This window comes from Dryobates pubescens, chromosome 25 (assembly GCF_014839835.1).
Source record: "Dryobates pubescens isolate bDryPub1 chromosome 25, bDryPub1.pri, whole genome shotgun sequence".
NCBI lineage: Eukaryota > Metazoa > Chordata > Aves > Piciformes > Picidae > Dryobates > Dryobates pubescens.
In genome coordinates this window covers 14973797-15001440 of record NC_071636.1, presented here as the reverse complement: position 1 = coordinate 15001440, position 27644 = coordinate 14973797, and the positions used below count along the sequence as shown (strand labels likewise).

Here is a 27644-nt window from a genome sequence, read left to right as displayed (position 1 = left end):
GCCGTCGGCCGCCAGTTAAAGCCGCGGGGCTGCCGGACGCCCAGCTCCAGGTACCGGCGCCGCCCTCGTTTTCCCTTGGGCAGCTGCTCCTGCTGCCGCTGGGACCCGTCGTGTCTCTGCCGTCTCCGTCCCGTCGAGGCAGGGGCTGCAGCCGGGGGGCTGCGCGCCGCCCCGCCGCGGGCCGGCCCCGCCGCCGCTCCCGCCCCGCGCCTTCCGCGCCGCCCTGCAGGGGGAGCCGCAGCCGCCGGCTCCGCGCTGCTGGGTGCCGCGTCCTGCGGCGGAGGGCGCCGCGGGGCGGGAGCGGCGGCGGGGCAGCGCCCGCCGGGCCGTCACCGGCACCGCCACTCGCCAGCCGGGCGCGGCGCAGGAGGCGCGGGCGGAGCGGCGGAGCGCCCCGAGGGCAGGTGGGTGATGCCGGCGTCGCCGTGTTCGGGCTCCGCGGTGAGGGACGATGGGTGCCCGGTGTGCGGCTCGGGGCGGAGCGGGACCTCCTGGCCGGGGAGAGCTGTGGTCTCGCCTCGCTGCCTCCGCCTGCCTGGGCTGGTGCGGGCGGCCCCAGCGCCCCGCCGGCTCATCCCGAGCCGGGCAGTCGCCGGTCCCGGGGAGCAGCTGCGGGCATCTCAACTTCCCTCGCGTCCTGCGCCGTGTTCGCGGCGGCCCCGGTCCCTCTCCCGCCTCTCCCGCGAGTTTTGAAAGTGGCCGCCCGCTGCTCTCTCGGTACCGCCTAACCTCCTGCCGCAAGACGAGGGCGATTTTCCGCCGTGGTGCCGGTGCTCTGCTCACCGTGCTGACTCCCGATTGTCAGGCTCTGACACACCCCCAGCTCCGAGACGTTTGGATGTTTGCTCCACGGATCTTCCCTCAAACATCAAGTGCTGGACTTTGTGCCCCTGGACGCAGCCTTCCCCCAAGCCTTTCAGCTGCTGTTTGTGCTTTCCGATAAAGGAGCGATTCCCCGGAGCAGCCCGCTTCCTGCAAACTTCGCACAGGAGCTTTCCCTGCACTGTGCAGTCGTGATGTGGGAAAGAGGGCAGGGACTGAATAGGTGCCACTAAACCTGTGCTCGGTCTTATCCCGTTCCTCGCCTCAAAAAGCCTCAGTCCTGCCTCGTAGGTGCCAAGTGGCCAGCACAGTTTTTTCAGCGCTGTCCCTTCCCTTCTGATGTGCCTTGGTAGCCAGCTGCGAGTGCAGCTGCCAGTCACAGAGAGGCTCAGTACCTCTGTGCTGGGGGGTAAGAGGGCAGGTGAGTGGGGAACAGGCGGCAAGGTGCTGTTTTTCTCTAGAGCTGTTGGGAGGATGGGTGAGGAGGGTTCCTGCCCTGCTGGACAGGGCTGCTGGACCCTGCCGGGGTGACCTGCCCTCATGGGGGTGCAAGCAGCCCATCCTGGAAGAGTGTGTTAGGCAGCAGGTGTGTGGTGCCCTCACACGCGATGCTCCTGGCAGGGGATTTTTCTGTGTGGTTTTGTGCGTTATTGAAGTTTCCCGGAAGCTTTAATGCTCTTTTGTGCCCTGGCTGCAGTATGAGCTTGGGGTAAGTTTTGAGTGCAGAGGTACTGCAGGCTTAGCTGTGGCTTGGAAATAGTAAAGGTGATCGAGCACCCTCTTCAAAACTGCCTTGGACAGAGGGCCCACAGAGGTGAGAAGGGTTAACTTAAAGAGAACAACATGACTCACTTAGTCAATAGCAGTTAATACAATTGCCCTAACTACTTAAAATTATTTTTCTAAGCAGATGGTCAATTGTTAGATAACTGCAGCTTTGCATGTATTTGTTTTCCAGGTTTCTTATCAGGCTCCTAAGTCTCAGACCTGTGTAACTCACCAAGTGTAGTCATTGATAAATTCATTCTTCTGCAGGAGAGAAACTAACAGAGAGAAAGCAAGCGCGGCCAGCTCCTGCTGTTAGAGAGACACCCCAGAGCATATCGCCCGAGTGAAGTACAAAGAGATGAGATAAAGTGACCAACAGGGATGTGAGGAATAGTCCAATTGAATTAGATCTGTGCGAGAAAGAGCTGCTTCCCAATCTCAATAAAAAAGTCGATAGAAATGTAATCGCACATCACCAAAATCCTATGGAAATTAAATCCGCTGAAATGTGGCAAATGGATTCAATTCTGAATCAACCAGGAACTCTCTGGGCCCCTGAATTTGTACAGAAAACACATGGGTACAAACTGCAAACATCAATGTGTATATAGAAAATAAAACCGACCTATTTCAGGGTCCAGTGAGAGCGGGGGGGAAAAGGCAAGCAGGTCTCCTCAGCAATGCTGTCAGATGGTGGTGGTGTAGTTTGCACGTGGCTGTAAGCTGTCTCTCCTTCCATAGGTATCATAAAAAGCAGCATCAGCATCAACCTGTGCCGGGTCAGGGGATGCCAGCCCAGCAACGGTCTTTTGAGCCCCTGTCTTTCTGTCAGTGGGTACAAAAGGCACTGCAGATCTGAGCTGAGAAGCCTCCTGCCAGCTCTCCCATGTTTGCCTTTCTGTTTGTGCTGGTACTGTAATAGGATGTTTCCATAAGGGCTGCTGGCACTACTGTGTGTGGATGTAATCAACTTTGGAAAGCCATTCATCTCTTTTGTTTAATCTTCAGTAATGGATTTTGTGCAGAGCCATGTGGTTAAGCCCTCTTAAGAACTACTGGGAAAGGCTCAGTCCAGCAGGAGGATTGGAGGGGCTGGTTTGAATCTTCACTCTTCCTTTCAGTTGTGTTTCTCTGAAGGGGCTGGGCTGGCCAGCCAAGTAAACCCCCTTCATTCTTGAGCCTGGCAGCTTATCCATCTGGTGTGGAGGGAAAACCTCCCCCTTTACCACTTCCTTTCTGCCTGGCTGACTGACAACTGTATGATTTCTCGTCTGTGCAGGATGGCTAAGGCTTGACAGATTTTCCACCTAAACACTTCTTCTCACTGTGCTTCAACTCCTCGCTTCAGTTTGGCATTTCCACCCACAGTTTTACACATGAGATGGGACAAGACGTGGTGTGGCTAAGCTCCCTCTAAGAGCTCTCTGCAGCTGTGAGTGAGGGGTTTCCCACCCAAAGGCTGCTATCAGCAGCTCTCTTGCTGACCTGCAAAGTTTGTCCTTGTCTTCAGTTTGAACAGATTTGAGCTTGGACAGATTTCAGCTTTTCTTGTTCATTCTCTCCATCTGATCTGGATGGTGAATAACTCTCTAGGTGCTTCTTAACTGAGATACTCCCCTTCATCAGGGTATGCTATTTAGGACCAGAAATCTTGGTTTCCTCATGGATCACCTTCAGGTTTTGCATAAGTGAAGAGCCTTGATGAAGCTACCTAGACACAAGGGCACCTCTGCTCCTTTTAAAAAGATAGAGAAAGTTACCAAAGTAATGAGCTTTGTAACTGACTATTGAGGGCTGGTCTGTTAGGGGTAAAGAACCAGCAGCATTCTGCCTTGGGAGAGCAAGAGGACCTGGTGGTTTAACCTCTGAAGGCTCCAGTCTCCTCTGTAGGAAGAGATGATGCCTGACAAAGGCTGCTTCTGTGTCAGGAATAATTAGTGGTTGTATTGCGCTTTTTTTTGTCTGCAGTAGATCTCTGTGGAGCAGAAGGGACAGATGGCAAATGCGACTCTCAGTTACGGCAAATATCCTCAGGAGGTGCTTCCAGGTCATCTAATCCATGCCTCTGCCCAAAAGCAGGATCAGCTATGCTCTTGCCATTTCTGATAGTTCTTTCTCCATCCTGCTCCTAAAGACCTGCAGCGCAGTCTCCTTACTTCCCTGCCATGCAGGGAACACCTTCATATCCAGCTTAAACCTCCTTTGCTGTAGCTCTTTCTTCATCTTGACCACAGTGGGCAACCCGCCTGAGGATCAACAAAGAGCATTTAGAGTGCTCCAGCAAATGCAGGTATTTGGTGAAGGTGAGGCAACAAAGGTGTGATCTCTGTCACTCCTCATCCTGCATTCAGTAAGGAGCAGATCTGGTGAAACCTGGCTGCCTTGAGCCCACGGTGGCTGGAGATGCGCAGCAGCGTGGGAAGGATGGGGTAGGTGGGCTCCAGGTGTTGATGCAATTGCAAAGTTAGGATTAGGTTGCTTGTATAAACATACTGCAGTGAAGTTGTGAGAAGAGATGAAGAGCCACTAACTGCTTTGGGGAGTTCAGAGAAGATCTGACTGCAGCAAGATGGCTTCTGTGAAGCTGGTGTGCTCAGGATGAGCACTGTGTCCCAGTGCAAGCTCTGTCCCTTCCTGTTCAGGATGCCTGGGGCATGGTCTGGGAGCTATAAACAGACTTGTAGTGCTATGTGAGACATCCTGATGGGGCTGGCAGAGGACTGGGTAGGACCTGAGGGAGATGCCTGTCTCTCTGAAGTGACAGCAGAGGCTCAGGTGATAGCTCAGAGCGCTTTAGCCCTCGCTATTCACTTGTATGCAAGGAGATAACTGAAACCTTATCAGTTTAGTTTATGGCTTCTTCTGGAGAAAGGATGCTTTTCATCATTGCTCTCGGTGGTTGATAATTAAGGCAAAAAATGCCCAGCCAGATAAACTACCTTGTATCTTATGTAAAGAATGTGCAAATACCATAGGAGGAGATAGACAAGAGCAGGAGTACTGGAGCTTCCCTGCCCACCAAGCAGCTGTAAATCTAGTGCCAGGAAGGCCACACTTGGAATTTGCTGTGTGTCCTGGGGCTCCTGCTGATGCTTTTCTGATTTTGTTTTTAGATTTCAGGCCCAGATAAAATAAGTAACAATTTGTTACAAGAACAGATGCAGCAGTGGAAGGCAGGGCTTGGAAAGGAATGACAGCTACTAGACAAATTGTATTTATCTTAGGTGGTAAGTCAGGGGTTGAATGCAGTGGGTTTATCACTGACTAGTCACCAGATAACATCCAGGTGCTACACAGGGATGTGGAAAGACCTGAAACAGGAATAAAGAATCCTTCACATTGTGTTTTTAGGGAACATTTGCAAACAATGCACCTGAGACAATGGAGAACTGGGAGTCGAACTTCTTGCAGGGACAGTTTGAGCCAGGGGGAGAGGGAGGGAAAGGCATACAGAAGTTGAGGGAATCTTCCTGTCCCTCTCTGATACAAGGAGAGGAAAGGGGGCTTTTCCTGAGGCTTTGGAGACGTGAGGAATGACATGCTGAGCTCCTGTCTGTGTTGATTAGCATTTGTGATTGTACTCAGAGCCAGGGTGGAAGGCACTTGGGCATTCTCAGGAGGCCTCTAAGACTTGCAGATTGGGGCTGTTTTATCTGCCAGCCATCTGAGAAACAGTGTTCTCTGTCTCCCTGTCCTCTGTGTTTATCCCAGGAGCTCACAGCTCCTTGTTCAGCAGCTTTCCAAGGAGGGTGGGAGAGGGATTGTTCACTGGAGGAGTCACTGGAAGCCAGCCCGAGCCAGTGTCAGCTGGGGGTCATGCATAAGTATCTCCTGGGCAGGGTCCCCCGTGCTCGGAGTGGGTAAAGCTGTGGAGAGGAGGATTTCTGACTCCTCTTTTAATGCCTCCCTCTGGGAGTGGTGAGGTTTGCAGGTTTCCCTGTTGGAAGTTCCTTTCCTCATTTGATATTCAGACCTCAGAGTCTCTCCTGATTTTGCTTTTCTTGGAGCTATTTTGTGGGGGGTTTAGTCTATTGAGGCATCCTCTCACTTCCTCTCTCCCTTTTTTTGGTCCTTTTTCCTCTTGGTGGGGGAGCATGTACGTTTCTGCTCTTTGCCTGTCCTGTGATATTGGCCTGTTTCTCCCTCTTGTACTGGGAACGTCCTTTCCAAACCAACCTATCATTTTGGTTAGTGAGGTTTCCCCAGCACAGGGTTGGCAGAGCCTGGGATGAATCAGTTGTTGAGGTTAAGGAGTTAAGGGAAGGAAGCTGTTAAATACCATACTTAGTGGTGACAATGACTTGGGTTTCAGGATGAGATCCATACACTTGGGCACAGGCTGGGATTTTCCATAGAAACATTTCCCAGGGGTATGTAGCTGCTTAATGCAATCTTCAGAAGAGAGGCAGGTTATTGAAACTGATGTGAATAATTACAGTTTCCACAGACGTCCAATCCACAGATCAGTGCCCAGGTTCAATGGCACGATGGGAAATAACCTCAGACTGGCTTGGGCTGGCAGCAGCACCATGACAGCTCCTGTGCAGGTGCAGGGTTGCATGCTGAAGTCTAAAAACTTTCTCAAATGTTCTACAGCCTGGACTTTTGACCCCCCAAAAAAATGGCCTGGGATAATGCCTACCCAGTCAGGGATCCCTTAAAATACTCTGATTCCAAAAAGGCTTCCCTCTCAGAGATCAGGCTTCTGCAGCTGAGCCTGTTAAAACCAAGGCACTGAACTTTGTAAAATCCCTAAAAGCCATGGATCTTTTGGGTGGTGTCATCCTGTGTCTTGCTAAGTGCTGATCCAAAGGCTTGGCCATTTGGATTCATTTAAGGTTACACCAGGGGTGGACATGGAGGATTCTGGTGGGTTCAGTGTAGTTACGGGGTTCTTCTAGTCTGGTACAGCCATATGGAATCAGCTCCTGAAGGATATAGCAAGGTAAGGAGCTGCCTTCATGGGCTGCAGACAGTTTTTGTTGTCTTTCCTGCTCCCTTTCTGAAGGGCAATCTTCATTTCCTCCATGTAGCCAGAGTACAGCCTGGCTGTTTGATTATAGCAAGCAGGAGGTGGGCACAGTCAACTTGGAAGAAATGACCCTGAAGACTTGGGAATGTCTGTTCTGGGTAGCTCCCTGGGCTCCTTCTCTGCTTGACCCACATCTTTTGTGTTTGGAATCAAATGCCACAGTCCCTAAGGAATTTGCCTTGGGAGTCTGTTTCAGTCTGTCCTTGCTCAGCAAGGTGTGAGGATTGTGGCTGTCATGCACTTGAGAAACAACTGGAACTGAAACAGGTGGAACTTTGAGTGATTGCTTCTATTTGAAGTCTTCCTAGGAGCAGAGGGCCACTTCCCAAGCATGGCAGAGGTGCCTCCCTTGCAGGGAGGTTCTTGCGAGCTCTCCTTGCCTTTCTGCCTGCTTTAGACAAGCACACCAGCCCATAAACAGCTAGCAAGTCCAGTAACATGTTTTCTGAAGTGATCTATGAATGGCTTTGTGCCATGGTTTTATGCAGAAGGAGAGAATTTGACGGCTAGAAGTGCCCTAGGCTGCAGCAGTTGCATGCTGCATCCAGCCCAGCTCAGTGCCTGGCAGCAGGAAGCGTGCAGAGGCAGCAGGCTGGTGCGGGGCGGATGTGCTGCACCACAGCTTGGGCACTTAGGAAATGAAGGAGGGACTCTGTCAGAGCCCTCAGAGCACCACCCAAACACTGACACCTCGGCATCAGTGAGCAGTGACACTGCAGAATTCTTCATAAATTGGATTATAATCAAGGACTGGAAAGAAGAGCCTCTGAGCCCCTCTGGCAAGGTGTAGTGTGTGTGGCTGGCTCAAAGGGTGAGAAGGCAAGAGGTGCAGTGCAAGTCATGGCAAAGGGAAGAGGGAGGCACAAAGCAAGGGCATGTGGCTTCAAGACATCGGAGCATCGACAACAACTCATCCACAGAAGGTGGCAGAGTCCTAAGAATGTCTTAAATAGCTTTGAGACTGAGACAGAAACAGGAGGGGGATGCTGAGGTGTCAGAGGGAATAAGCATTAGTGGGTCAGGAGAAGTACCTCTGAGAAATGGAAAAGGGGAAGATGCTGGAAACCCAGGAGGAAGAAAATGTTGCTGTGGCCTTTGCCTGGTCTTGGGATGAACAGCCAGCACCTGTCCAAATGCTTTTCCACTGGCAGAAAATGAGCAAACTAAGGTGAAATGAGCTGGGCAAACCAGGCACACGGCCTGGGGCTGCAAGGGCCAGGTCAGCTGGGATTGCAAGGCACAGGGAGCAGGGGGGAATCGTTGTGACTGAGCTACAAGTGACCAGCCCATAGAGAGCAAACAGCAGCCAGTGAGGTGGCTGTGCAGGCACAGAGCGTGCAGGAGCTCTGCAGGTGTTGGGACAGGCTCTGTGGAGCTCGGGCAGAGAGCTGTCACTGTGTCACTGCTTAAACTGATAAGAGGAGGGAGCAGGTTGGAGAGGAAGGGGTGTGATGAGCTGTGCTAGCAACCCAATGGAGGCTTGACTGCTTTTCATACTGTGGGTGGGTATGAGTCAAAGCCACTTGGGTGGTAGTGGGAGCTTCATGGTGAGTCCTCAGTAAGAACCCTTGCTCAGAGGGGTCAGCATATGAGCCACAGATGAGTGAGGGCTTTTCTTTGGCTCAGAGGAAGGTAGAATTTGTTCATCTCTGTTCAGGTTATACAGTGCCTTTATCAGAGTAGGGAAGCACAGCTGGGGAATCACTTGAAGTGACTTTGCTTCCACTAGCAGTGCTTACACAAACACTACTTGGAACTTGCAGAAGGAAAGGGAGCAGGGACCACAAGGTGTGATGGAGAGCAAACCTGAAGTCAGAGGAGGCAAATAGGGTTTGGGAACAAGTGGATAAAATGCAGGATAATGACCAGATGTGCCCAGTTCTCAGCTACCTGTCTGCAAACTGTCCAGAAACAAGGGGTAAAGTCCCATCTGGAGAGAAGCCTGCACCATTAGTTTTAAACCTCCCCCCAGAGTAGATGCATTAGCAACATGATCAATATCCTCAGAGCAGATTCCTCCCTTGCCAACATTCCTCAGTGGGTCACCACTTCTAGAGATCCTCTTTCCTCATTTCTCTTATTTGGTTCTCAAAGGAAATGTGTCTGAACACAGCTGGCTTTGGTAGGGCTTGAGGGAGGCAAAGTTTGCTTCTGAGTTCTTCCCTCATGCAGGAAAGGAAAGCTGGCTGCTCAGGGTCTCTGTGGATGACACTAGCAGTAGTAACTTGTTTCTGGCCATGCTACATGGTTTTAATTATTATTTTTTTTTCATGTTTGATTTATGGAGGCTTATCCAAATGGTCTATTTTTTACCTACAGTGGCATTTCCAAAAATAAATCCACATCATCCTGGATACAAATGGTTTGCTCAAAAATCAAGCACGTTTCTGTGCCTTCTGGCAATATATCATGATGTCTGCTGCCCAGGGAGACTTCAGTGAGCACAGGGAAACCTTTTTCCCTTTGTTTGTTTGTTTGATCAGGCTTATTTAACTTCTGGTCATTCAGCCTTACTTAGTTTTGCCCTCCCTGGCTTTTTGTGACCATTAGAATGGGAATAATTACTGTGAGGGTTTGGTGTGTTGTGTTGTTTGGTGGTTGGTTTTTTTTTTGCTTTTAAACATTTATAACATCCACTTAGGGGGGGTGGGGTAGAAAAGAGTGGTCAAATGCATTCTGTCCCTGGCTGCTCTTCCACTGCTGCAAGAAAAATGAATCCCTTCCTGCCACATGGAGGGCAGGAGGCAAAGCTGAGGTGCTGGCTTTGGATTAGGCAGCCCTTTTGTGTTACCACCTTTGCTTGTCAAGTGGGGTTTCATAGAATTGTTAGGGTTGGAGGGACCTCAAGGATCATCCAATTCCAACCCCTCTGCCATGGGCAGGGACACCTCACACCAGATCAGGTTCCTCAGAGCTACATCCAGCCTGGCCTTAAAAACCTCCAGGGATGAGGCTTCTACCACCTCCCTGGGCAACCTGTGCCAGTCTCTCACCACCCTCATAGGGAAGAATTTTTTACCCATTTCTAGTTTTGCTCCGTTCCCCCCAGTCCTATCCCTACCTGACACCCTAAAAAGTCCCTCCCCAGCTTTCTTGTAGTCCTCTTTCAGGAAGGCCACCATAGGGTCTCCTTGGAGCTTTCTCTTCTCACTCTTTAGGCGGTTTTGGTTTGGGATTTTGATATGGGGTATAAACAGGAGAGGAAGGACAGGCTTGAGGGGGTGTGATTTTTCTAGTGCTTTTTGTGCCACTGCTGCAGCAGAATGGTGGTTGTAGTAATCCCCTGGTAGGTAAAGAGTTTACACCCAAATTCTGTGGGCCTGCTCTTGCTGTGAAGCCTTGGGCAGCAGCAGAGACAGGCACATGAAGCAGGAATGTTGTCCCTCTTCCCCATTCCTGGACTGACAAAGCTCAGGGGCAGCACAGACCCTTGAAGAGCCGTTCCTTTTGCCTTTCATAAGTACACGGAGTGAAAGGTACAGGGTGCTGCCTTCCTGTAGGAGGACCTTAGACCAAGTTTAGCAAAGCTGAAGTCCTCATCTTATTATTTCTGGATAGTCTGCCAGGCCAATCCAGGAAGCTCCTTACCCTGCTGTAGGGTTTACACTGGAGGAAGACTTCTCTCCCCACCTGAAGACAAGCTCTGTGCTTCCACAGGTCCTTGGCCCTGCATTTTTTTGCAGTCAGAGCTCAAATGGTGCCGTGGATAAAGTCTGAAAAAGACAGACTGCTGTATGGAGCCTCTTGATAGAACAACAATTTCCAGGCATCACCCTGTTTTGCACTTGTGTGAGAGGCCACACAGGCAAAAGTGCAGGACATTGGGCATCTGTAACTCCAGAAGGGGCTGAGGGAAATTGCAAGAGCTTCAGGTACCTGAAAGCCAAGAGCATGGTGTGCTGATAATTTTGCCTGCTTTGTTTCACTTGTATCCTTTGTTAACAAAGAGTGGTCTAGAGGGAAATAGTCTATTATTAATATTTAATTTCCTCCTATTACTGTAAGCAGATGACCTAAAAGATCATTTAGTCAGCAGCCAATAATAAAGCAAATAGGAGAACCAGAGAAGTATGTCTTGGTTAGATGGGTGATGCCTCCTTCTTCCTCCTTCCTGCCCCACCCAGCAACATCTCCTCACCCTCAGCAGGAATGGGGATGCTCTCTGACAGCCCCAAGCACACTGGCTTTGTGTGAGCAGTCAGGGGCATGGGAAGCTGCTCTAACGTGAAGTATTGATAAAATGTTGACCTACAGAATCACAGAAAGGAAACCATTGAGCAATGCAGGAAAGTGCTGCTGCTGGTGCTCCCCCCCTCCAAGGACAGCTGTTCTCATTGTGGTTTGCAGCCCCAGCTGTCTGCTGCCTCTGAGCGCATTTGCTCATTTATTGTGACTTGGTCCTCTCAAGAAATGGGGAGAGACAAGATTTCTTAGACTTAACAGATAGGGAAATTCTCTTTGACCTGAAGGGATTCCAAAGAGAAGATAAATACTGGCAAGCATCTTCACCTCCAGGCTTTGGAAGTAGGAAACAAATTATTTAGCAGCACTAATTTTTCTGCTTAGGGGATTGGAGGGTTTCTCCTCAGGGAGTTAGGCAATCTGTATGTGGCTGGTACCTGGGAAGGGTCCTGTTGTCAAAAGGAGATGCTAGATTGTCGCCTGTGGAATGAGCCTTAATGAAGACCCCCATGGGCTCGTGAGCTGCCTGCTGCCTTGCTTAGCCTGTCCTGAAGCAGACAAGGAGACAACAGACAAGGACAAACCAATCTTCTCTGGAGCCTAGGGAAGCTGTAGCCTGTCCACTACATGCCCCTACACTATTTGGGTGCCCTGAGGGCTTCTGAGCCCCTGGGGATTCAGCTAATATCTGAGAGTAGCTGTCAAACTGAAATGTCACAGAGATTATCATGGATGTTAGTCTGGCACATGGAGCAGGGTTATCTCTGTACCAATGTGGCAGAGCTTGGGCCTCCAAACCTAAACTCAGCCCAAAGGGCCAGGAGCAGAAAATGAGCTTGTTTGAGGTAGCTGACTTGAACCAAGCAGTGACCATGGGCTTACCTTGATGCTTTTGGCACTCAGGAGAGAGAAGGGGCAACACCGTAGTCCAAAGCCAACTGGAGATGCCAAACAAAAGCTTGCTTAGGCTCCGCTGGTGCATTGCTTCATGGGAACGTGCTGTTCAGATGTTTCATTGAATTTTCAAGGAGCAGTTTTTCATTGGGGCTGAAATATGAGAGAGAACAGAATGTTCTAAGTCACTAAAAATGAACAGAGCAACAGCTTTACAGATTTGTGAGTGGCAAAAAGGAAAAAAAAAGGTTTATTTAATAATGGGGAAAAGGCCAGAACATAGCCCAGGGTATCAAGAAAGAATTAATGCAATTAACAAAACAAAAGAGGGGCTTAAGCAGCAATACTAATTGTAGCTGTCCAGCAGGTTGTGTCATGCAGGTTATTTTTCTGAAGTTTCAAGAGGCTTGCAATATTGATCCCTTGAGGGCCTGAGATGTTAAATACACCCTTCCTCGATGAGCAAAGCAGGTTGGTAATTAATTCTGTCTTGTCAGCCCTGGTTGCTGAGCCTTTGGGTCTTGCATGAAGTAGGTGATGCTGTAATAAATGTTGTAGTGCTTCTGGCTGCATGTCTGCTTCTCTAGGCAGTCTGTATTTTGGTTTGTCCTTGGGCAGTAAATTCCTAGCCCTCTGAGCAGGAAGACTGAGCCTGGTTTTGTTTTAAAGCAAGTTGCATATGCTTCTACAATTACAGACTACTTGTCACCTTGGGTGAATGCTGCAGCAGGCTGACACTGCAAGAGATGAATAAGGGGAGCTGGGTGAGTCCAGGCTGCACAGGGGAACCTCTGGGGTTGTGGCACCTTCTATAAGTAACAGGTGAGGCCTCTGATGTTGCATGGCTAATGACTGTTTCTCTTGATGGCCACTGCAGGAGCACTGGTGCTGAAGCAAACACAAAAGGTTGTGTCATGCTGGGACACCTGCTCAGCTCTGCTCATTTCTTGCTGAGATCTGCTGGCTCTGCAGAGCTCTCTGAGTGTTTTCCGGCCCATCTGAGAGCAGGGGGTGGAAGGACACCTTGTCCTTTTCTGCACATAACATCTCACAGATTGCTCCAGGATAAATGGCTTGGGCTGAGCAATCAGGCTGCTGTTTGCAAAGGAGAATGGGAAACAAGGGACCAAACAGATTCAGAGGTAACACGTTTAACATCAGAGCCTGAAACAAGCAGTTGTGGTAGGTGGTTACAAGCTCTGCTGTGTCAGAAGTCAGTGTGTGATGTGGTCATTAAACCTCAGATTCCAGCCTCCTGCTTTTCCAGGACACATGCAGAGCTGTGGGCAATTCCAGCTTTCTTTGGGTGCTGAACAATGAGCGTGGGGGGACCTCTGCAGCACAGGTTTGTTGCTTCCCTCCATGTTCCATGAGTTTGAGGTGAGCCATTGAAGAATCAGGTTAAACAAACTGCAGCTGGGATGAATATGGATTTATAATCCTACTAAATGGGGAAGAATATCCCAGGAATTCTTACTTTGGTCCTCTTCACTGAGGTGTGTGTGGGATGAGTAAGGTGCAAGAGCAGCACAGCAGGACTCTCAGCACCAGGATTAGCATGACCAGGCTGGCTCCTTTCAGAAAGCACTTTCTTCAGTCCTGACCTCATCTTAGAGCAGCTGGTGGAGGCATTTTGCGGTGGTTTTCTTTTCCATAGCACTGTTCTTGTACCAGGCCTGTCACAGTCATTTGTTCAGTTGCTCTAAACCTGTCCTGATGCTGGAGCTGGATCGTGAGCTTAAGCTGCATGGACACTGGTGAGCATGTTAGGAAGTGGGGACCTGTGTGCTCCCCCTCCCATGGCCAGGGGATTACCTCATCACCATCTCTGCTGCCCTGACACTAAGGGACACAGAGCCTGCACCCCTGCAATCCCTCAGGCACAGCCCGGTATCTGCCAGCCACACACTGGTGTTCCTCTCGTGGGCTTGTTTTTCTCACTGCTTCCCTTTGGCTGTTGTTTTTCCTTCTCCTGCCACCTTTTTCCTGTCTTTTCCCCCCTTTCTTGCTCACACACCTGCACAGGGTTGTTGGGTGGGGTTTTTTATTTGTTGGGGTTTTTTGTCTTGCCCTTTCTGTTTTCTTTCCCTCTGGATATTCTTTATTTCTTCCATCCATTCTGATCCAATTGCCTGGAAGTCAGGCTGCTGGGGAAGTTCTCAGTCTCACTGCTTTGAGATGAACCTATTGGGATCTGTAATGGACAGTGAGAGGCTGGCAGGGTAATGTGGGAGCAGATCACTGACATCCCTGAAATTCAAGACAGCAGAAGCAAGCTTCAGGTCAGTGGCAAACCAGGGTTTTTGGGAAGACAGGCAATACAGAGACTTCTTGGGGGGTGGGGGTGTTCTTTAGAAAAGATTAAATGGATGGATGATTTTTATCTTCCTCTTAATAGCTACATCACAAAGTAATCTCTTCTGCTGATTTCTTCCACACAAACCAAACAAAATCCATAAACAAGATTGCTGGAGGTGGAGAAAAAGCAAGGGTTTGAAGCACATCCAAACCACTAAGAATCATTCACTTTCCTTTCAAATGCAGCATTAGCAATAGAGCTCTAAATCAATGAAAGGGCTAAAATTAGATTATATGCCTGAGATCAGATGTGAATCACAACTTAATCATATTTTCTTTTATTATCACTGCCTTTACCCTTTTATTTTATCCTAAGAAATTAGGTTTCTGACTTGGAAAGAGAGTGAACTGTGAAGGCATGAAACCCTGCCGGCTTAGACCACACCAGATCACTTGGGGATGGGGGCCCAAAACATCTTCTGGTTGGAAGATTCAGGCTGCACCTGAAACTGAGCTGGAGCCATTTATCAGTTAGTGCTGTGCCTCCATCCTCCAGTCCTCTGATGCTTCAAGTAGCCCTTATCCTAAATTAATGAGAAACATCACTGCTAAGGCTTACTAAATCAGGTTTAAAATCCACTCTGCAAGTGACAGGGTGGGACAGCAAACAATTCATCTCTGTGGCATGAAGCTCAGGGAGCTGTGTTCTCACCTGCTGTATTTTCAGCTGGAGCTGGGGTGAAGTGCACCAATGCCTGAGAGCAGAGGTAGGAGGTGACCACCAGGTTCAGTGCGAATGAGGCATGTCAGCATGCAGCTGATGTGCAGCAGTTTGTAGGCAATGGCAGCTGTAGGGATTATTTCCCTGCAGGTAGCACCAACTTCAGTCTGGATTTGTGTGCACACCACTGCAGGAACCTGAACCATAGAATCAACAAAGTTGGAAAAGACCTCAGGGATCATCAAGTTCAACCTATTACCTAGTATCTAACACCTCATGACTAACTAAATCATGGCTTCGAGTGCCACCTCCAATCCTTTATTGAACACCTTCAGGGACGGTAACTCCACCACCTCCCTGGGCAGAATTGTTAGGATTGGAAGGGACCTCAAGCATCATCCAATTCCAACCCCTCTGCCATGGGCAGGGACACCTCACACTAGATCAGGTTCCTCAGAGCTACATCCAGCCTGGCCTTAAAAGCCTCCAGGGATGAGGCTTCCACCACCTCCCAGAGCAAGCTGTTCCAGAGTCTCACCACCCTCATGGTCAAGAATTTCTTCCTAACATGCAATCTGAATCTACCCATTTCCAGTTTTGCTCCATTCCCCCCAGTCCTATCCCTACCTGACACCCTAAAAAGTCCCTCTCTAGCTTTCCTGTAGCCCCCTTCAGATATTGGAAGGCCACAATAAGGTCTCCTCAGAACCTTCCCTTCTCCAGACTGAATAGCCCAAACTCAGTCTGTCTCCATAGCAGAGGAGCTCCAGCCCTCTGATCATCCTCGTGGCCCTTCTCTGGACACTTTCCAGCATTTGCATATTCTTCTTGTAATAAGGATATGTACACTTGAGAAGTGACCTTGGCATTGTGCCTGCAATGGGAGAGGTGCCTCTTGGTGGCTGTGTCTCTGGCTGGTTGTAGCTGAAGAATGATGCTGACCTGAATCTGTGGACGGTGCAGGTGTAACAAGTACATGGCTGCCAGTGGGACAAAGATTGAAAAGCCAATGGTACTGCAGGAGAGGGACTTGCAGAGACCCTTGCAGAGTGTGTGCAAACCCAGCAGAGGTGTCCTCAAAGATGTCCTTGTCTGACACACCTTGAACCATCCTCCCTGCTGCTGAGCACATTCCAGTGTCTGTGCACTTGGAGGGGATGCAGGATATGGCATGACAGTGGTGACCACACATGCCAGAACATAACCCCCTTGTGAGTGAAGGTTCCTGTCATCACTGAGTAGCATGCTGGTGCACCATGCTGTGGTAGTGAAGCAGGGGAGGGTGGGCAGCAGGTGCTGGCTTGGGTCTGGTGCCTGTGATCAGGAGGAGACAGGTGTGTGTGAAAAGGCTTCTCCACCTCTCTTCTGTGCAGCCACAGCACTTGCCAAGACATCATTAATGGGGTTCTCATGTTTCAGGGCAGACTATTGAGCAGCTGCTGAAGTGCCAGCTCAGTTGGGAGCCTTGAAAACAAACCATCCCTTGTTTCTAATCAGTTCTGTGACAAACTGCCTTCCCCAACCTTGGCTCTGGCCCTGAGGCTTTCAAGATGGGCAAAATGTGAGATTTTTTTCAATGATGTATTCTTCTGGATCTGTTTAATACCCCTTTATCAATTTAATGTGCCACATTAATGAGATTTTGCTTTTTCCATCTCCTCCATAGAGCTGATTACTTAGCCTGTGTGGTTCATGTTTGTTGTTTGTTTTTTAAAAGGAAGCTGCAAGTGAAGAAGTTGAACGTTTGCTTCAGCTGAAGAGACTGTTTCCCAAGTCTGAGCAGGAAAAGGTGAAAAAGAGAACTGGAGGATGTTGCTGGTAGGTATGAGCGTGACAGGAAGCCACGACTAGCAGTGTGATTGTCAACAGGAAACCAGAACTCCCAGCTGCGGTGATGCTGCCCTACAATACGCTTTCTGCGGCCTGCGGCCTGCTGGACTCTCTGGCCTGGAGAGCAGTGTCTGTCATCGAAGATACTCTCCTGGTCCTTCACCTGCTGGAGTCTGAATTATTCTGCATCTGGTTAATCTGCTCTACTGGAGTTGGCAAGCTGTAATATTTTTTTCCCTTGACACCCTCTACTGTAAAGATCTTGAACAGCCATGGGGAGAAAAGAGTCCATGTGAGCAACCTTCAGCAGCTGGCAGCTGAGTCCTCTTCAGACTCCAGGCAGCTTAGAGGTGTCTTGGCCGTTTGGTGCTCTGCAGATATGAACGCTGAGCTTTTCTGGCACGTTCTCACGTTGGCCTGGTCACTCTCACCATGCTAGTACATGGGAAAGAAGACTTCCTTTCAGACATAGCTTACATCATCCTGGAACTGGTCATTGCGGTGCTGGCCATCCTGGGCAACATCCTGGTCTGCTGGGCGGTCTACCTGAACAGCAACTTGCAGAACGTCACTAACTATTTTGTAGTGTCCCTGGCTGCTGCTGACATTGCTGTGGGTGTGCTGGCAATCCCCTTTGCCATCACCATCAGTACTGGCTTCTGTGCCTTCTTCTATGGCTGCCTTTTCATTGCCTGTTTTGTCCTGGTCTTGACTCAGAGTTCGATCTTCAGCCTTCTCGCCATTGCCATTGACAGGATCATCGCCATCCGCATACCCCTCAGGTGAGCACAGCTCAGGCTGGGAGTGGGCATCAGCAGAGTCAACAGATCTGGAGATGAATTGGGAAAGGAAAAGTTAAATGAGGAGCAACACTTTTCTCCCTTGTTATTGGAGAGAAAACTTACTTCAAAGTCTTGGAGGCTGCTTTGGCTGATGGATTTTCTGGTGGCTTCTTTCTGCAGTTCTTCTCTGTCCTGCCATGGTTTGTGCCCATGGCACTGAGTGGCACTACCTGCCACCTGCCAGGCCGTACTTCAACCTACTCTAGGTGATCCTGCCCTGGCAGGGGGGTTGGACTAGCTGATCTTTTGAGCTCCTTTTCAACCCCTAATGCCCTGTGATTCTGTGACAACCTCAGTAACCTGATGTTATTGCTCTGCCACTCTCCATCATTATTGCTAAATCCTGGCAGAGAGGAGAGGTGCCTGAGGGCTGGAGGAGAGCCAGTGTCACTCCAATCTTCAAAAAGGGCAAGAAAGATGTTCCTGGGAACTATTGACCAATCAGCCTCATCTCCATCCCTGGAAAAATGATGGAGTGGCTCCTTCTAGAGGGCATCTCAAGGCACTTGGAAGAGAAGAGGCTTATTAGTAGTAGTCAGCATGGATTCACCAAGGGGAAATCCTGCTTGACTAACCTGATAGCATTTTGTGAAGCCATAACTCAATGCATAGATTCAGGGAGACCAGTGGATGTGGTCTACCTTGACCTTAGCAAGGCCTTTGACACTGTCTCCCATGACATCCTAGTGAGCAAGCTCAGGAAGTGTGGGATGGAAGAGCAGACAGTGAGGTGGTTAGGAACTGGTTACAAGTGTTCAAGAGTGGACCAGAGTTCAAAGAGTGGTGATCAATGATGCCAAGTCCAGTTGGAGAGCTGTAACTAGTGGAGGCCCCCAGGGATCAGTGCTGGGACCAGTGCTGTGCAACATCTTCATCAATGACATTGATGAGGGAACAGTGTCTGCTCAGCAGGTTTGCTGATGACACCAGAGTGGGAGGCTTGGCTGATAACAGCTGAAGGCTGTGCGGCCATCCAACGAGACTTGGACAGACTGGAGAGCTGGGCAGATAGCAACCAAATGAGCTTCAGCACGGACAAGTGCAGAGTCCTGCATCTAGGGAGGGATAATAAACTGCACCAGTACAGGCTGGGAGGTGATCTGCTGGAGAGCAGCCCTGTGGAGAGAGACCTGGGAGTCCTTGTGGATAGCAAGTTATCCATGGAGAAGCAATGTGCACTGGTGGCCAAGAAGGCCAATGGGATCCTGGGGTGTGTTAAGAAGAGTGTGTCCAGCAGATGGAGGGAGGTTCTCCTCCCTCTCTACTCTGCCCTGGTGACACCTCGAGTACTGTGTTCAGTTTTGGGCTCCCCAGTTTAAGAGGGACAGGGATCTGCTGGAGAGGGTCCAGTGGAGGGCAATGAGGATGATTAGGGGTCTGGAGCACATGCCTTATGAGGAGAGGCTGAGAGGTCTGGGGCTTTTTAGTCTGAAGAAAAGAACACTTAGAGGGGATTTAATAAATGTTTATAAATATCTGAGGGCTGGGTGTCAGGAGGGAGGGGACAGGCTCTTCTCACTTGCTCCCTGTGATAGGACAAGAAGCAATGGATGTAAGCTGCAGCACAGGAGGTTCCACCTCAACACAAGAGGGAACTTCTTTACTGTAAGGGTCACAGACCACTGCAACAGGCTCCCCAGAGAGGTTGTGGAGTCTCCTTCTCTGGAAACTTTCAAGGCCTGTCTGGATGCATTCCTCTGTGACCTGAGCTAGATTGTATGGTCCTGCTCTGGTAGGGGGGTTGGACTTGATTATCTCTTCCAACCCCTGACATCCCGTGAACCTGAGATCTGAGTGCAGCCAGGAGCACCAGAAGGCTCACTGTGGGGAAGTGGAGCTAATGCGATGTATGATAGGGGTGAAGTTACCTTGTCTGCTTCCCTATGGGGAGAATGGAGGACTTTGCCTGCAGCTGGAGCAGCAGGGCTGTGGTTGGGGATTTTCTCTTGGGGTCCATTAGATGTGAAGGGAAGGGAAGAGAAGCAGCAGGTGATGAAGAAATGAGCCTTGGGAAGATTTGGAGTAGCTTAGGCACTGCCCCTGCAAGCAAAGTGCATTTTAGGTCATGTCAGAGGCTTGTCCCTACCCAGACCTGCAGGTAGTTACTCTGTGGTCTCCTCTCTGGAGTTTAAGGGGTGTTTCAATACTAGAGTTTGGAAGCTGGATATGACCTGCTGCTGCTTCATCTGCAACCAAGAAGGCTGAGGGGGGACAAGAGAAAGTTGTGCCCCATACAGAGGGACTGCTGCTGGATTCGGTTCTCCAGAAGCACTTTATGACTGGGATGTGTCTGACTGTGGGCACGCCGCAGCACTGCCTGTGGTGGGCTGACTTTGAGAGCTGTGTGACAATGCTTCCAAGTCATTCAGTGATCTCAAAAGACGCAGAAGAAGCCCCAGGAGAGGCTGGTGCAGGCAGAGTGTAGGAGTCTCCTTCCTTCCCGTCTTGTCCTTGGGAGGATGCAGCATGCTCTCAGAAACAGAGACTTGCTTCCTACCCTAACAGCAAATGCTGTGCAAGAATGGAATGAGTTCCTGAGTGGTGTGCTCTCAGCCATCCTCACTTCTGCTCTGCTGAAATCACTGCTGTTGGCCTGCACAACGGAGTTATGTCTTTTGTGCATGCTTTAGTCATCCAGCACTTACATCCATTGACACAAACCTCACATTCAAAAGCAGAAAGCATTCTTCTCCCTCGAGCTGTGGACATCACCCTTCCATGTGCAGGGTAGTCCTTCTGCAAGCCTGTGCTGCTAGAACATTACCATTAACTGCTGGGTTCCAAACCTACAGCAGTACCTATTACAGCTGACAACATGGAGTTGCAAGTAGTAACTATTCCATGCCATGGTGGAGAAAACTGTTGGTGTAAATTACCCCTAAATTGGACCATCTCCATTTTTCTGCGGTTCTACACAAAGATGGTTCCAGTTTAGAAACCAAAATGATGATAAATGGTACCAAGACACCTCTGCAGAGCAGCCCTTGGGAGCTTGCCTCTGAAGGGCTTCTGAGCAGAGCTCATGTCTTGAACTCAGCCCTCGTGAGCTAACTTTGAAGACTTCTGTTGATGTTTTAAGCACTCTCATTGCTGGAGGAGGACTTGCCAGGAAAAGGATTTTAAAATTCTGGATTTCTGCCCATTTTTTGGGGTATCACTATAACTATATTGTCTTGAGAACTGAATTTCCTGGAACAGGCAGTGTGAGGTCTGTTAGAGCAACAGGATTGCAGCAGTGCTGGATGTGGCACTGCTTTTGCTCTTTTGTTTTTGAAGAAACAAAGCACACCCTCTGGCACCCTGGCAGCAGTGCAGCTGATGGGACACAGAAACCCACCAGCAGATCTGTGGGTTCCTCCACCTCTTTGTCCTCTGCTGGTTTGTGGGAGTCAAGAGCTTGTCAGTTGTGTTTCCTCTTAGGAATGTATGGATGGATGAGCATTGGATTGACTGCCTCAGACATGCTGAGAGGGTAAAGCTGAGGAGCTGGGGAGGAAAATGGGATCCCATTCAGCCTGTTCACATCCTCTTTTTTTTGGTGGTGGTTGGTTGGTTGGTTTTGTTTTAATGCTTGGGAAAGCCTCTCCTCCTCAGAGGACTAGAAGGGGCCACCAGGCATCCCTAACAATCACTAGATGAGGCATTTAAAACTCCCTAAGTCAGAGTTCCCTCACTTCTAGCAAAAGCAAAATGGGCCAACCCCCTTCTTTCATTTTTTTAATTCTTCTACTTAACTGTTTCATGCCTGATCTGTCCACATGACTCAATGGATCTGTACATGGGTGTGTATGCCCACCCAAAACCTCTGTCAACATGGAGGAGGCAGAAAAGTGGCACCTCTGATACTGCACAGAACTGGAGCTAGCTTTGGAATGATTGCTTTTTCCTGCAGATAAAAGACTGCCCCCAAAAAATGCAGTGAGGAAAGCTATCTATAGGTAAAAGGACCAAAATACATTAAAACTGATCTGTAAATCTCTGGTGGGTTCAGATTTGTAAACCTCTGATGGGGGGTTAGACTAGATGATTCCCTCGAGGTCCCTTCCAGCCCCTAACATTCTGTGATGGGTTCCACCTTGCAGGTGATTATCAAATCCTACCCAACGTTTTAAACTTCCCACAAGCTCTCAAACCCTTTGCTGAGTTCTGCCAGCTTTTAGACAAGTTGTAACTCTCTGCAGGTGGCAATGAAGCGCTCCTGAGGAAGAATCTGAGCCATTGTTCAGGCTAGGGTAAAATGTAGCCTGTGCCTCTAGCATGGCACAGGTACCTGCAAACCTGTGCTTGATGATAGAAAACCCCTGGGTGTTCTAAACAAAACTGGCTGCCAGTCCAAGCATCTAAAAACATGGCCAAGAACAATTGCTGCTTTCCAGGCTCTCTGGTGCCAGCAAATGCTTCATGGGCACAGTGCCCAGCCACGTGTTCTCATGCAGGAGTTTGTGGTGAAGGAGGAAAGGTAGCTCTGGAAAGAGAGGAGAAAGTTGCTTCCTGCAGCCAAATGGAAAAGTCTCCTCAGGTTCCTGCTTGCTCCGTGTGCTGGGTTCAGGTATCCACCTGTGGCACAAATACTTCTGCAGGTCACACAGTGTCAGCTGCAGTGGTATGCTGGAGTGCAGAGCTTCTCTGATGGAAGCTTGTGCAGGAATCATTGTCATAGTGACACACAGCTTGGGCCAAGCACTCGGGGGAATCACATCCTCAGCCAGGTTATTCCAGGCATCCCAGCTGAGCTGCACACTGACTGAGAGCAACTCTGCTCCTGCAGTCAGTTTGCCAGCCGAATGGATGGAACAGCACCAGGACAGGAGAAATGGTTTTGGGGGAGACACCCACATTTTCATATGTTTGCAGAAGTGGGCTTTGTTTTCTTGAGGAGTTGGGTAGCCCTATATCCACACACCTAACTCCACCATCACTGATGTTCTTTGTGACTGGAATTTCACCAGCAGAAGTGGCTGTTTGTGTAGCCAGGCCAGTATTTTCCAGGAGGCACAGGAACTGCTTGTGCAGTCAATCCAGTGTTGTAGAACATGTCACCAGTTCCTTTCAGCAGGCTGTATCTCCTGCATAGGTGCCAGCATTTCCCAGTGTATGTGATGCTTCCTGAAAGCCCTGAATGATAGAGATAGGAGCTTTGGCCTGGCTGCTGTGAGCCTAGAAGGATGCTCACACAGGTACATGAACTCTTCAGTACTGGCCTGGTGACACCTCTGAGGAATGAGCCCAGAGAAGTCCATCTGGACAATAACCTGAGGCAGAGCTGTCTCTTGTGGATCCTAGAAATTAAACTTCCTGAAGCACATGAACACTTCTCAGTGGGTACCTGGCCCCAAGGTGCCACAGGCCATGTCAGGAGACGTTGTGAGCTTGCTCTCCTAAGCCCTGGAGGTGCTGAGCAAGGCCTTGTGGAAATGCTCTCAGTGGTGGGTTGGTAATGGCCACACCATGGCTGCGAGGTGAGCAGCTGCTTGGCTTCAGTGCTGCTCCTACGTCCTGCAGAGCCTCTTGCATGGAAATCTCCCGAGGGCAAGAGGGAGGGAGGGAGGGAGAATTGAGGGGGGTTTGCCTGGAGCAGTAATTAATGTATTTTTAGTGGAGGTGACATCTCTAGTTGTAGGATAACAGCTGCACAATTTCAAAATTCCTCTGACAAGATGTAGCTAGTTCCAGGGCTGCAAGGTTTTGAGGGTTGGGTTGGGTTTTTTCCAGGCTTCCAGTGCCTTCAACCAATCTCTTGGTCCCTGGGTGTACTTTTCAAAGCCCAGATACTGTCTTGCTGCGTTGATGGGTTGTGAAACTGAAGAGCTCCCTGCTACCCGCCATGTTGTGTCCATAGCATCCTCTAAGTACTGGATCCTGCTAGAGAAACCTTTTTGTTGCACAGAATCAGCCAAATCCCTCCCTCAGCTCTGGAAGGAGGCTTTCAGTGTATTTTGGATACTGGAAAGTGAGTGGCACACACCCTCTCTCTTTTTGATTTTGACATGCAGCTGAGAAAGGGAGATTCAAGGTGGATATTGTGTGGAGCCAGGTTTTTCCAAGGCCCATCAGCAGGGATTTCAAGCATGTGCAGGATCTCCGTTCTGTACCATGCCCAGCAAAAGCAGTTTCCCTCCTCTCCTGTCTTGAACATGCATTGGGATAGGAACATGAACCTGTGGGAATAACCATCCCATTGAGGGATGGAAAGATTTCTATGGCTTGGATTGTTGGCTTTTTTAATGTTTGTTTGCTGAGAGAATCCTGGGGACAGAAGGAGAAGGAGCACTGGGTCAACACTGGGAGCCCAGCACTACCGTTGTCCAAGCGCAGACATGTGGGGTCAAGCACAGTGTGGGACCCAGGCTGGACAATGTGGGAATCCAGCCATCTATTTTCCATGCTAAGCATTAGCAGGGGAAGGAAATTGCATTGAAATGCAGTGAAACTACTGCCCTGATTTACATTTCCAGAGAGAAGAACTGGTGGAGTCGGCTCAGGACTCGCAGGAACCTGTGAAGCCTTGGGAACTGGCTGTTGTCTGAAGCAAGCCAAGGCCCCTGGCTGCACTGGCAGCATCTCACAATGCTGCTTCTTGTCTCTTTCAGGAGAACTTGGAAAATTTGCTGCTAAAAGCACTGGCTTCAGCCAGGCATTATCAATACCTCCCTCACTGCAGCTGCTTTGGTGTGTGCAGTGCAGCCCCCAGCACACCTGCCGTCAGCACTGTCCTCAGCTTCACTCCTTTCTGAGAGAGATATGGGGTCAGCCTAGCTGGGCTGCTGAGGAGAACTGCTGCCTTGGCTTAGTCATTTAGGGAAAGTTGGTGGAGCTGACCTTCCTCAAAGTGATGCTCTGGAGCAGAGTGAGGTGCTGTGCAAGGTAATACAGCCTGGCTTACTGTCTGATTCAGCAGAGCTGCCCTGGAGTGCATCTGAACATGGGACTGATGGCCCCGTGCCTCTGAGTTCTCCTGTGCTATCTGGCTTGCAGATCTGCTGCAGGACAGACCTGGCAATTCCCTGCTACAAGGCTGCTCCTTTGCCAGGGAGGAGGAACCACCCCAGCCTTCAGAGAGCCACAGTGGTCTTCATGCTCAAGGGTCACACAGTGCTGTTGGTTATCCAGACTGCAAGATCTGTGTGGATGCCCAAGTGGGCTGGTGGAGTAAAGGAACACAGATGAAAACTGTGTTGATTTCCTTGCTTTTTTGTCACCTATTCACTGCCTAAAGGAAAGAGGAGGGATGTAGGTGGCATAGAGTGTCCCCATGGGGCCTGAGCTGTGCTGTTCTGCACAGAAGTCCAAAGGCCCAGCTAAGAAGCAAGTGATAAGAGGGCTGGAGCACCTCTCCTATGAGGACAGACTAAAAGAGTTGGGGCTGTTCAGTCTGGAGAAAAGAAGGCTCTGAGGTGACCTTGTTGTGGTCTTCGAGTATCTGAAGACATACAAGAAGGCTGGGGAGGGACTTCTTAGGATATCAGGTAGTGATAGGACTAGGGGGAATGGAATGAAGCTGGAGGTGGGAAGATTCAGACTGGATGTGAAGAAGAGGTTCTTCACCATGAGAGTGGTGAAAACCTGGAATGGGTTGTCCAGGGAGGTGGTTGAGGCCCCATCCCTGGAGGTGTTTAAGCCCAGGCTGGATGAGGCTCTGGCCAGCCTGATCTAGTGTGAGGTGTCCCTGCCCATGGCAGATGATCCTTGTGGTCCCTTCCAACCCTGACTGATTCTATGAGTCTAAGTGCTGCCTTTCTTGCTGTCTTCTGGGACAGTGGGCTGCTGGGAAGTCACTTGGGTGGCAGGGGCTAGCTAAAGGATGCTGATGTAACTCCCATTTTCTCTGCTCTGCAGGTACAATGGCTTGGTGACTGGCTCTAGAGCCAAAGGCATCATTGCCATCTGCTGGGTATTGTCTTTCATCATTGGCTTGACACCAATGCTCGGGTGGCACAAGCGTGCCCAGGTCGAAGAGCTGGGTTCCAACAGGTCCTCTCCCATCAACTGCAGCAACAGCATGGTGGTATGTCTCTTTGAGGCTGTGGTCACCATGGAGTACATGGTCTACTACAACTTCTTTGCCTGCGTGCTCTTGCCCCTCCTCCTCATGTTTGGTATCTACTTGAAGATCTTCATGGCAGCCCGGCGTCAGCTGAAGCAGATGGAGAACAAGATGGTCCACGGTGAACGTTCCCGTTCCACCTTGCAGAAGGAGGTCCACGCAGCCAAGTCTTTAGCCATCATTGTTGGGTTGTTTGCAGTCTGCTGGCTTCCACTACATATAATTAACTGCTTTACCCTTTTTTGCCCAAACTGTGCCCACGCTCCCCTCTGGCTGATGTACCTGGCCATCATCCTGTCTCACGCCAACTCGGTCGTGAATCCTCTAATTTATGCCTACCGGATCAGGGAGTTCCGCTACACCTTCCGCAAAATCATCAGCCAGCACATCCTGGGCCGCAAGGAGCCCTTCAAGGCAGGAGCAGCCAGCTCCAGGACTTCCACTCATGGTGGGGACCTGGAGAATGCCAGCATACGGATCAGTGAGTACGCACTGGAGCTGTACACCAATGGAGAGATCCACAGGGATCCAGAAAAGCAGGACTTAAACAAATGCAAAGCTGCCTTGGAATGGCACCAGAATGGAAATACTCTGGATGTGGAGACAAATGGGCATCTCCCACACTCCTGCAAAAATGGGATTCTCTCAGATGCCTGCAGGACCAGGGAGCTTCACAGCGAAGAGCTCATTGATGCCCAACTGTCTTACTCAGAGCTGGAGAGAGCAGCCTTCGCAGCAGCTGATGTGTCTTGATGAGACTCTCCAAGTCTTCCTGGTAGAATCCTTGTTTGATTTCATTGGTGACCTCTGCTGTGTCAGAAAAGGAGGCTGGGGGGTGGGGGGAGAAGTGTGAATCCAGATCACTGTGGAGAAGTGGGTCCCTACCCAGGACTGTTGGGATGATCCTAAATCCAAGTCTGGAGAAAAGCCAAGAGACCACTGAAAGGACTAAGGAAGGAGGGACATGTTACCCACCAGGGACCTGTCACCAAGAGCAGTGCGAAGGTCAAAGGTGGCATTCCAAGTTCAGCACTGGTTGACCTGCTGATGCAGGCGTATCACCACACTGCGCTGTGCCCATGTGTGGGGCTCGCTGCCTACCCGCAAGAACAAAAGCATGGCTGGAAGAATTCCCTGAGCTGCATGGAGCAGCAGGGAAGGGGCCTCTCAGTACTTCGGCCCTGCAACAAACAGGGGGATGATAGCAACATCTATTGGTCAGGATGGATGCCAGCAGCTGCTTGGAGAGGGAAGGAATTTACCTTTGGATACCTTCAACCCTGGCATTTTGTCTTTCAGTTCATGGTTTTAAAGCTTATCCTGCAGTGAGTTGCTGGAATGAGTTTTGTGTCTGGATGAGTTCATGTTAAGTTATAAAAGATGGGCAAGAGCTCAGATCCACTCTCTGAGAGCTCACTGCTCCAGGTGCACAGGGCAAATGTAACCTAAAGGTGTCCACTTTGTCCTATGGATTTGCCTCAGCAAAAGGGCCGTTAGCAGGACTTGGTGCCAGGCTTTGGTTTGTTTCACCTGGGCGTTCATGCCCCAAGGTGCTGTGAAGGGCTGTGTGAGCTATCCGTATGCTTGTGGGCACTGCCTGCTCTTTCTCCCTGTCTCTGTGCTTGTTCTCCTGTGCTCCTAGAATGCAAATTCATTCCATGGCCCCACATCTGTGTGAGAGGAGCTGATTATCTGTATTTTGGTCATACTGATTCTCACTCAAAAGGCTCTGGGATTTTCTTCTTTCTTAGTGTGGGGAGGAGCACCCCCACACCTAACCCTTGATGTGGAACTGCAGTGAGCTTTCTTCAAGCTCCTTTTCTCTGGTGATTGCAGGGTTTTTCCTGATGTGCTTTACTGTGGAGCCTGATGTGTCCCTGCAGTGCAGAGACCAGGGGAGCTGGGTCTGTCTGGTTAGCAGATGCTCTGAGAAGCTGAGAGGTGGCAATGACAGCAGTTAGCTTAGAAACTGCAGCAGGCTGTGTCAGAGAACAGGCAAATCTGTGCTGCAGCCACTAATATTTGTTGTAGAGGTGTTTCACAGCAGCTTGGTAATTTTCTGTGTCACTTATGAAGCCTGATGGCTCGAGGACTGCAGAATGGCAAATAAGCCATGTCCAATACCACCAGCCTTCTGGAGAGACAAGCAGTAATTGTCCTACTGGAAAAATAAAGGTCTCCTAATTCTAGGGATCTGAAGCTTATTCCCTA

At 49.9% G+C, this 27644-nt stretch overlaps 1 protein-coding gene across 1 annotated transcript; it reads left to right on the top strand.

Moving 5' to 3' along the window:
- Positions 1 to 294: 294 nt before the first annotated feature.
- Positions 295 to 27539, top strand: ADORA2A (adenosine A2a receptor). Its single transcript, XM_054173014.1, has 3 exons — positions 295 to 404; positions 16435 to 17329; positions 25226 to 27539. Exons 2-3 carry the CDS (start codon positions 16980 to 16982, stop codon positions 26184 to 26186), a joined length of 1311 nt encoding a protein of 436 aa, XP_054028989.1. The 5' UTR covers positions 295 to 404; positions 16435 to 16979; the 3' UTR covers positions 26187 to 27539.
- The last annotated feature ends 105 nt before the right edge of the window (positions 27540 to 27644 follow it).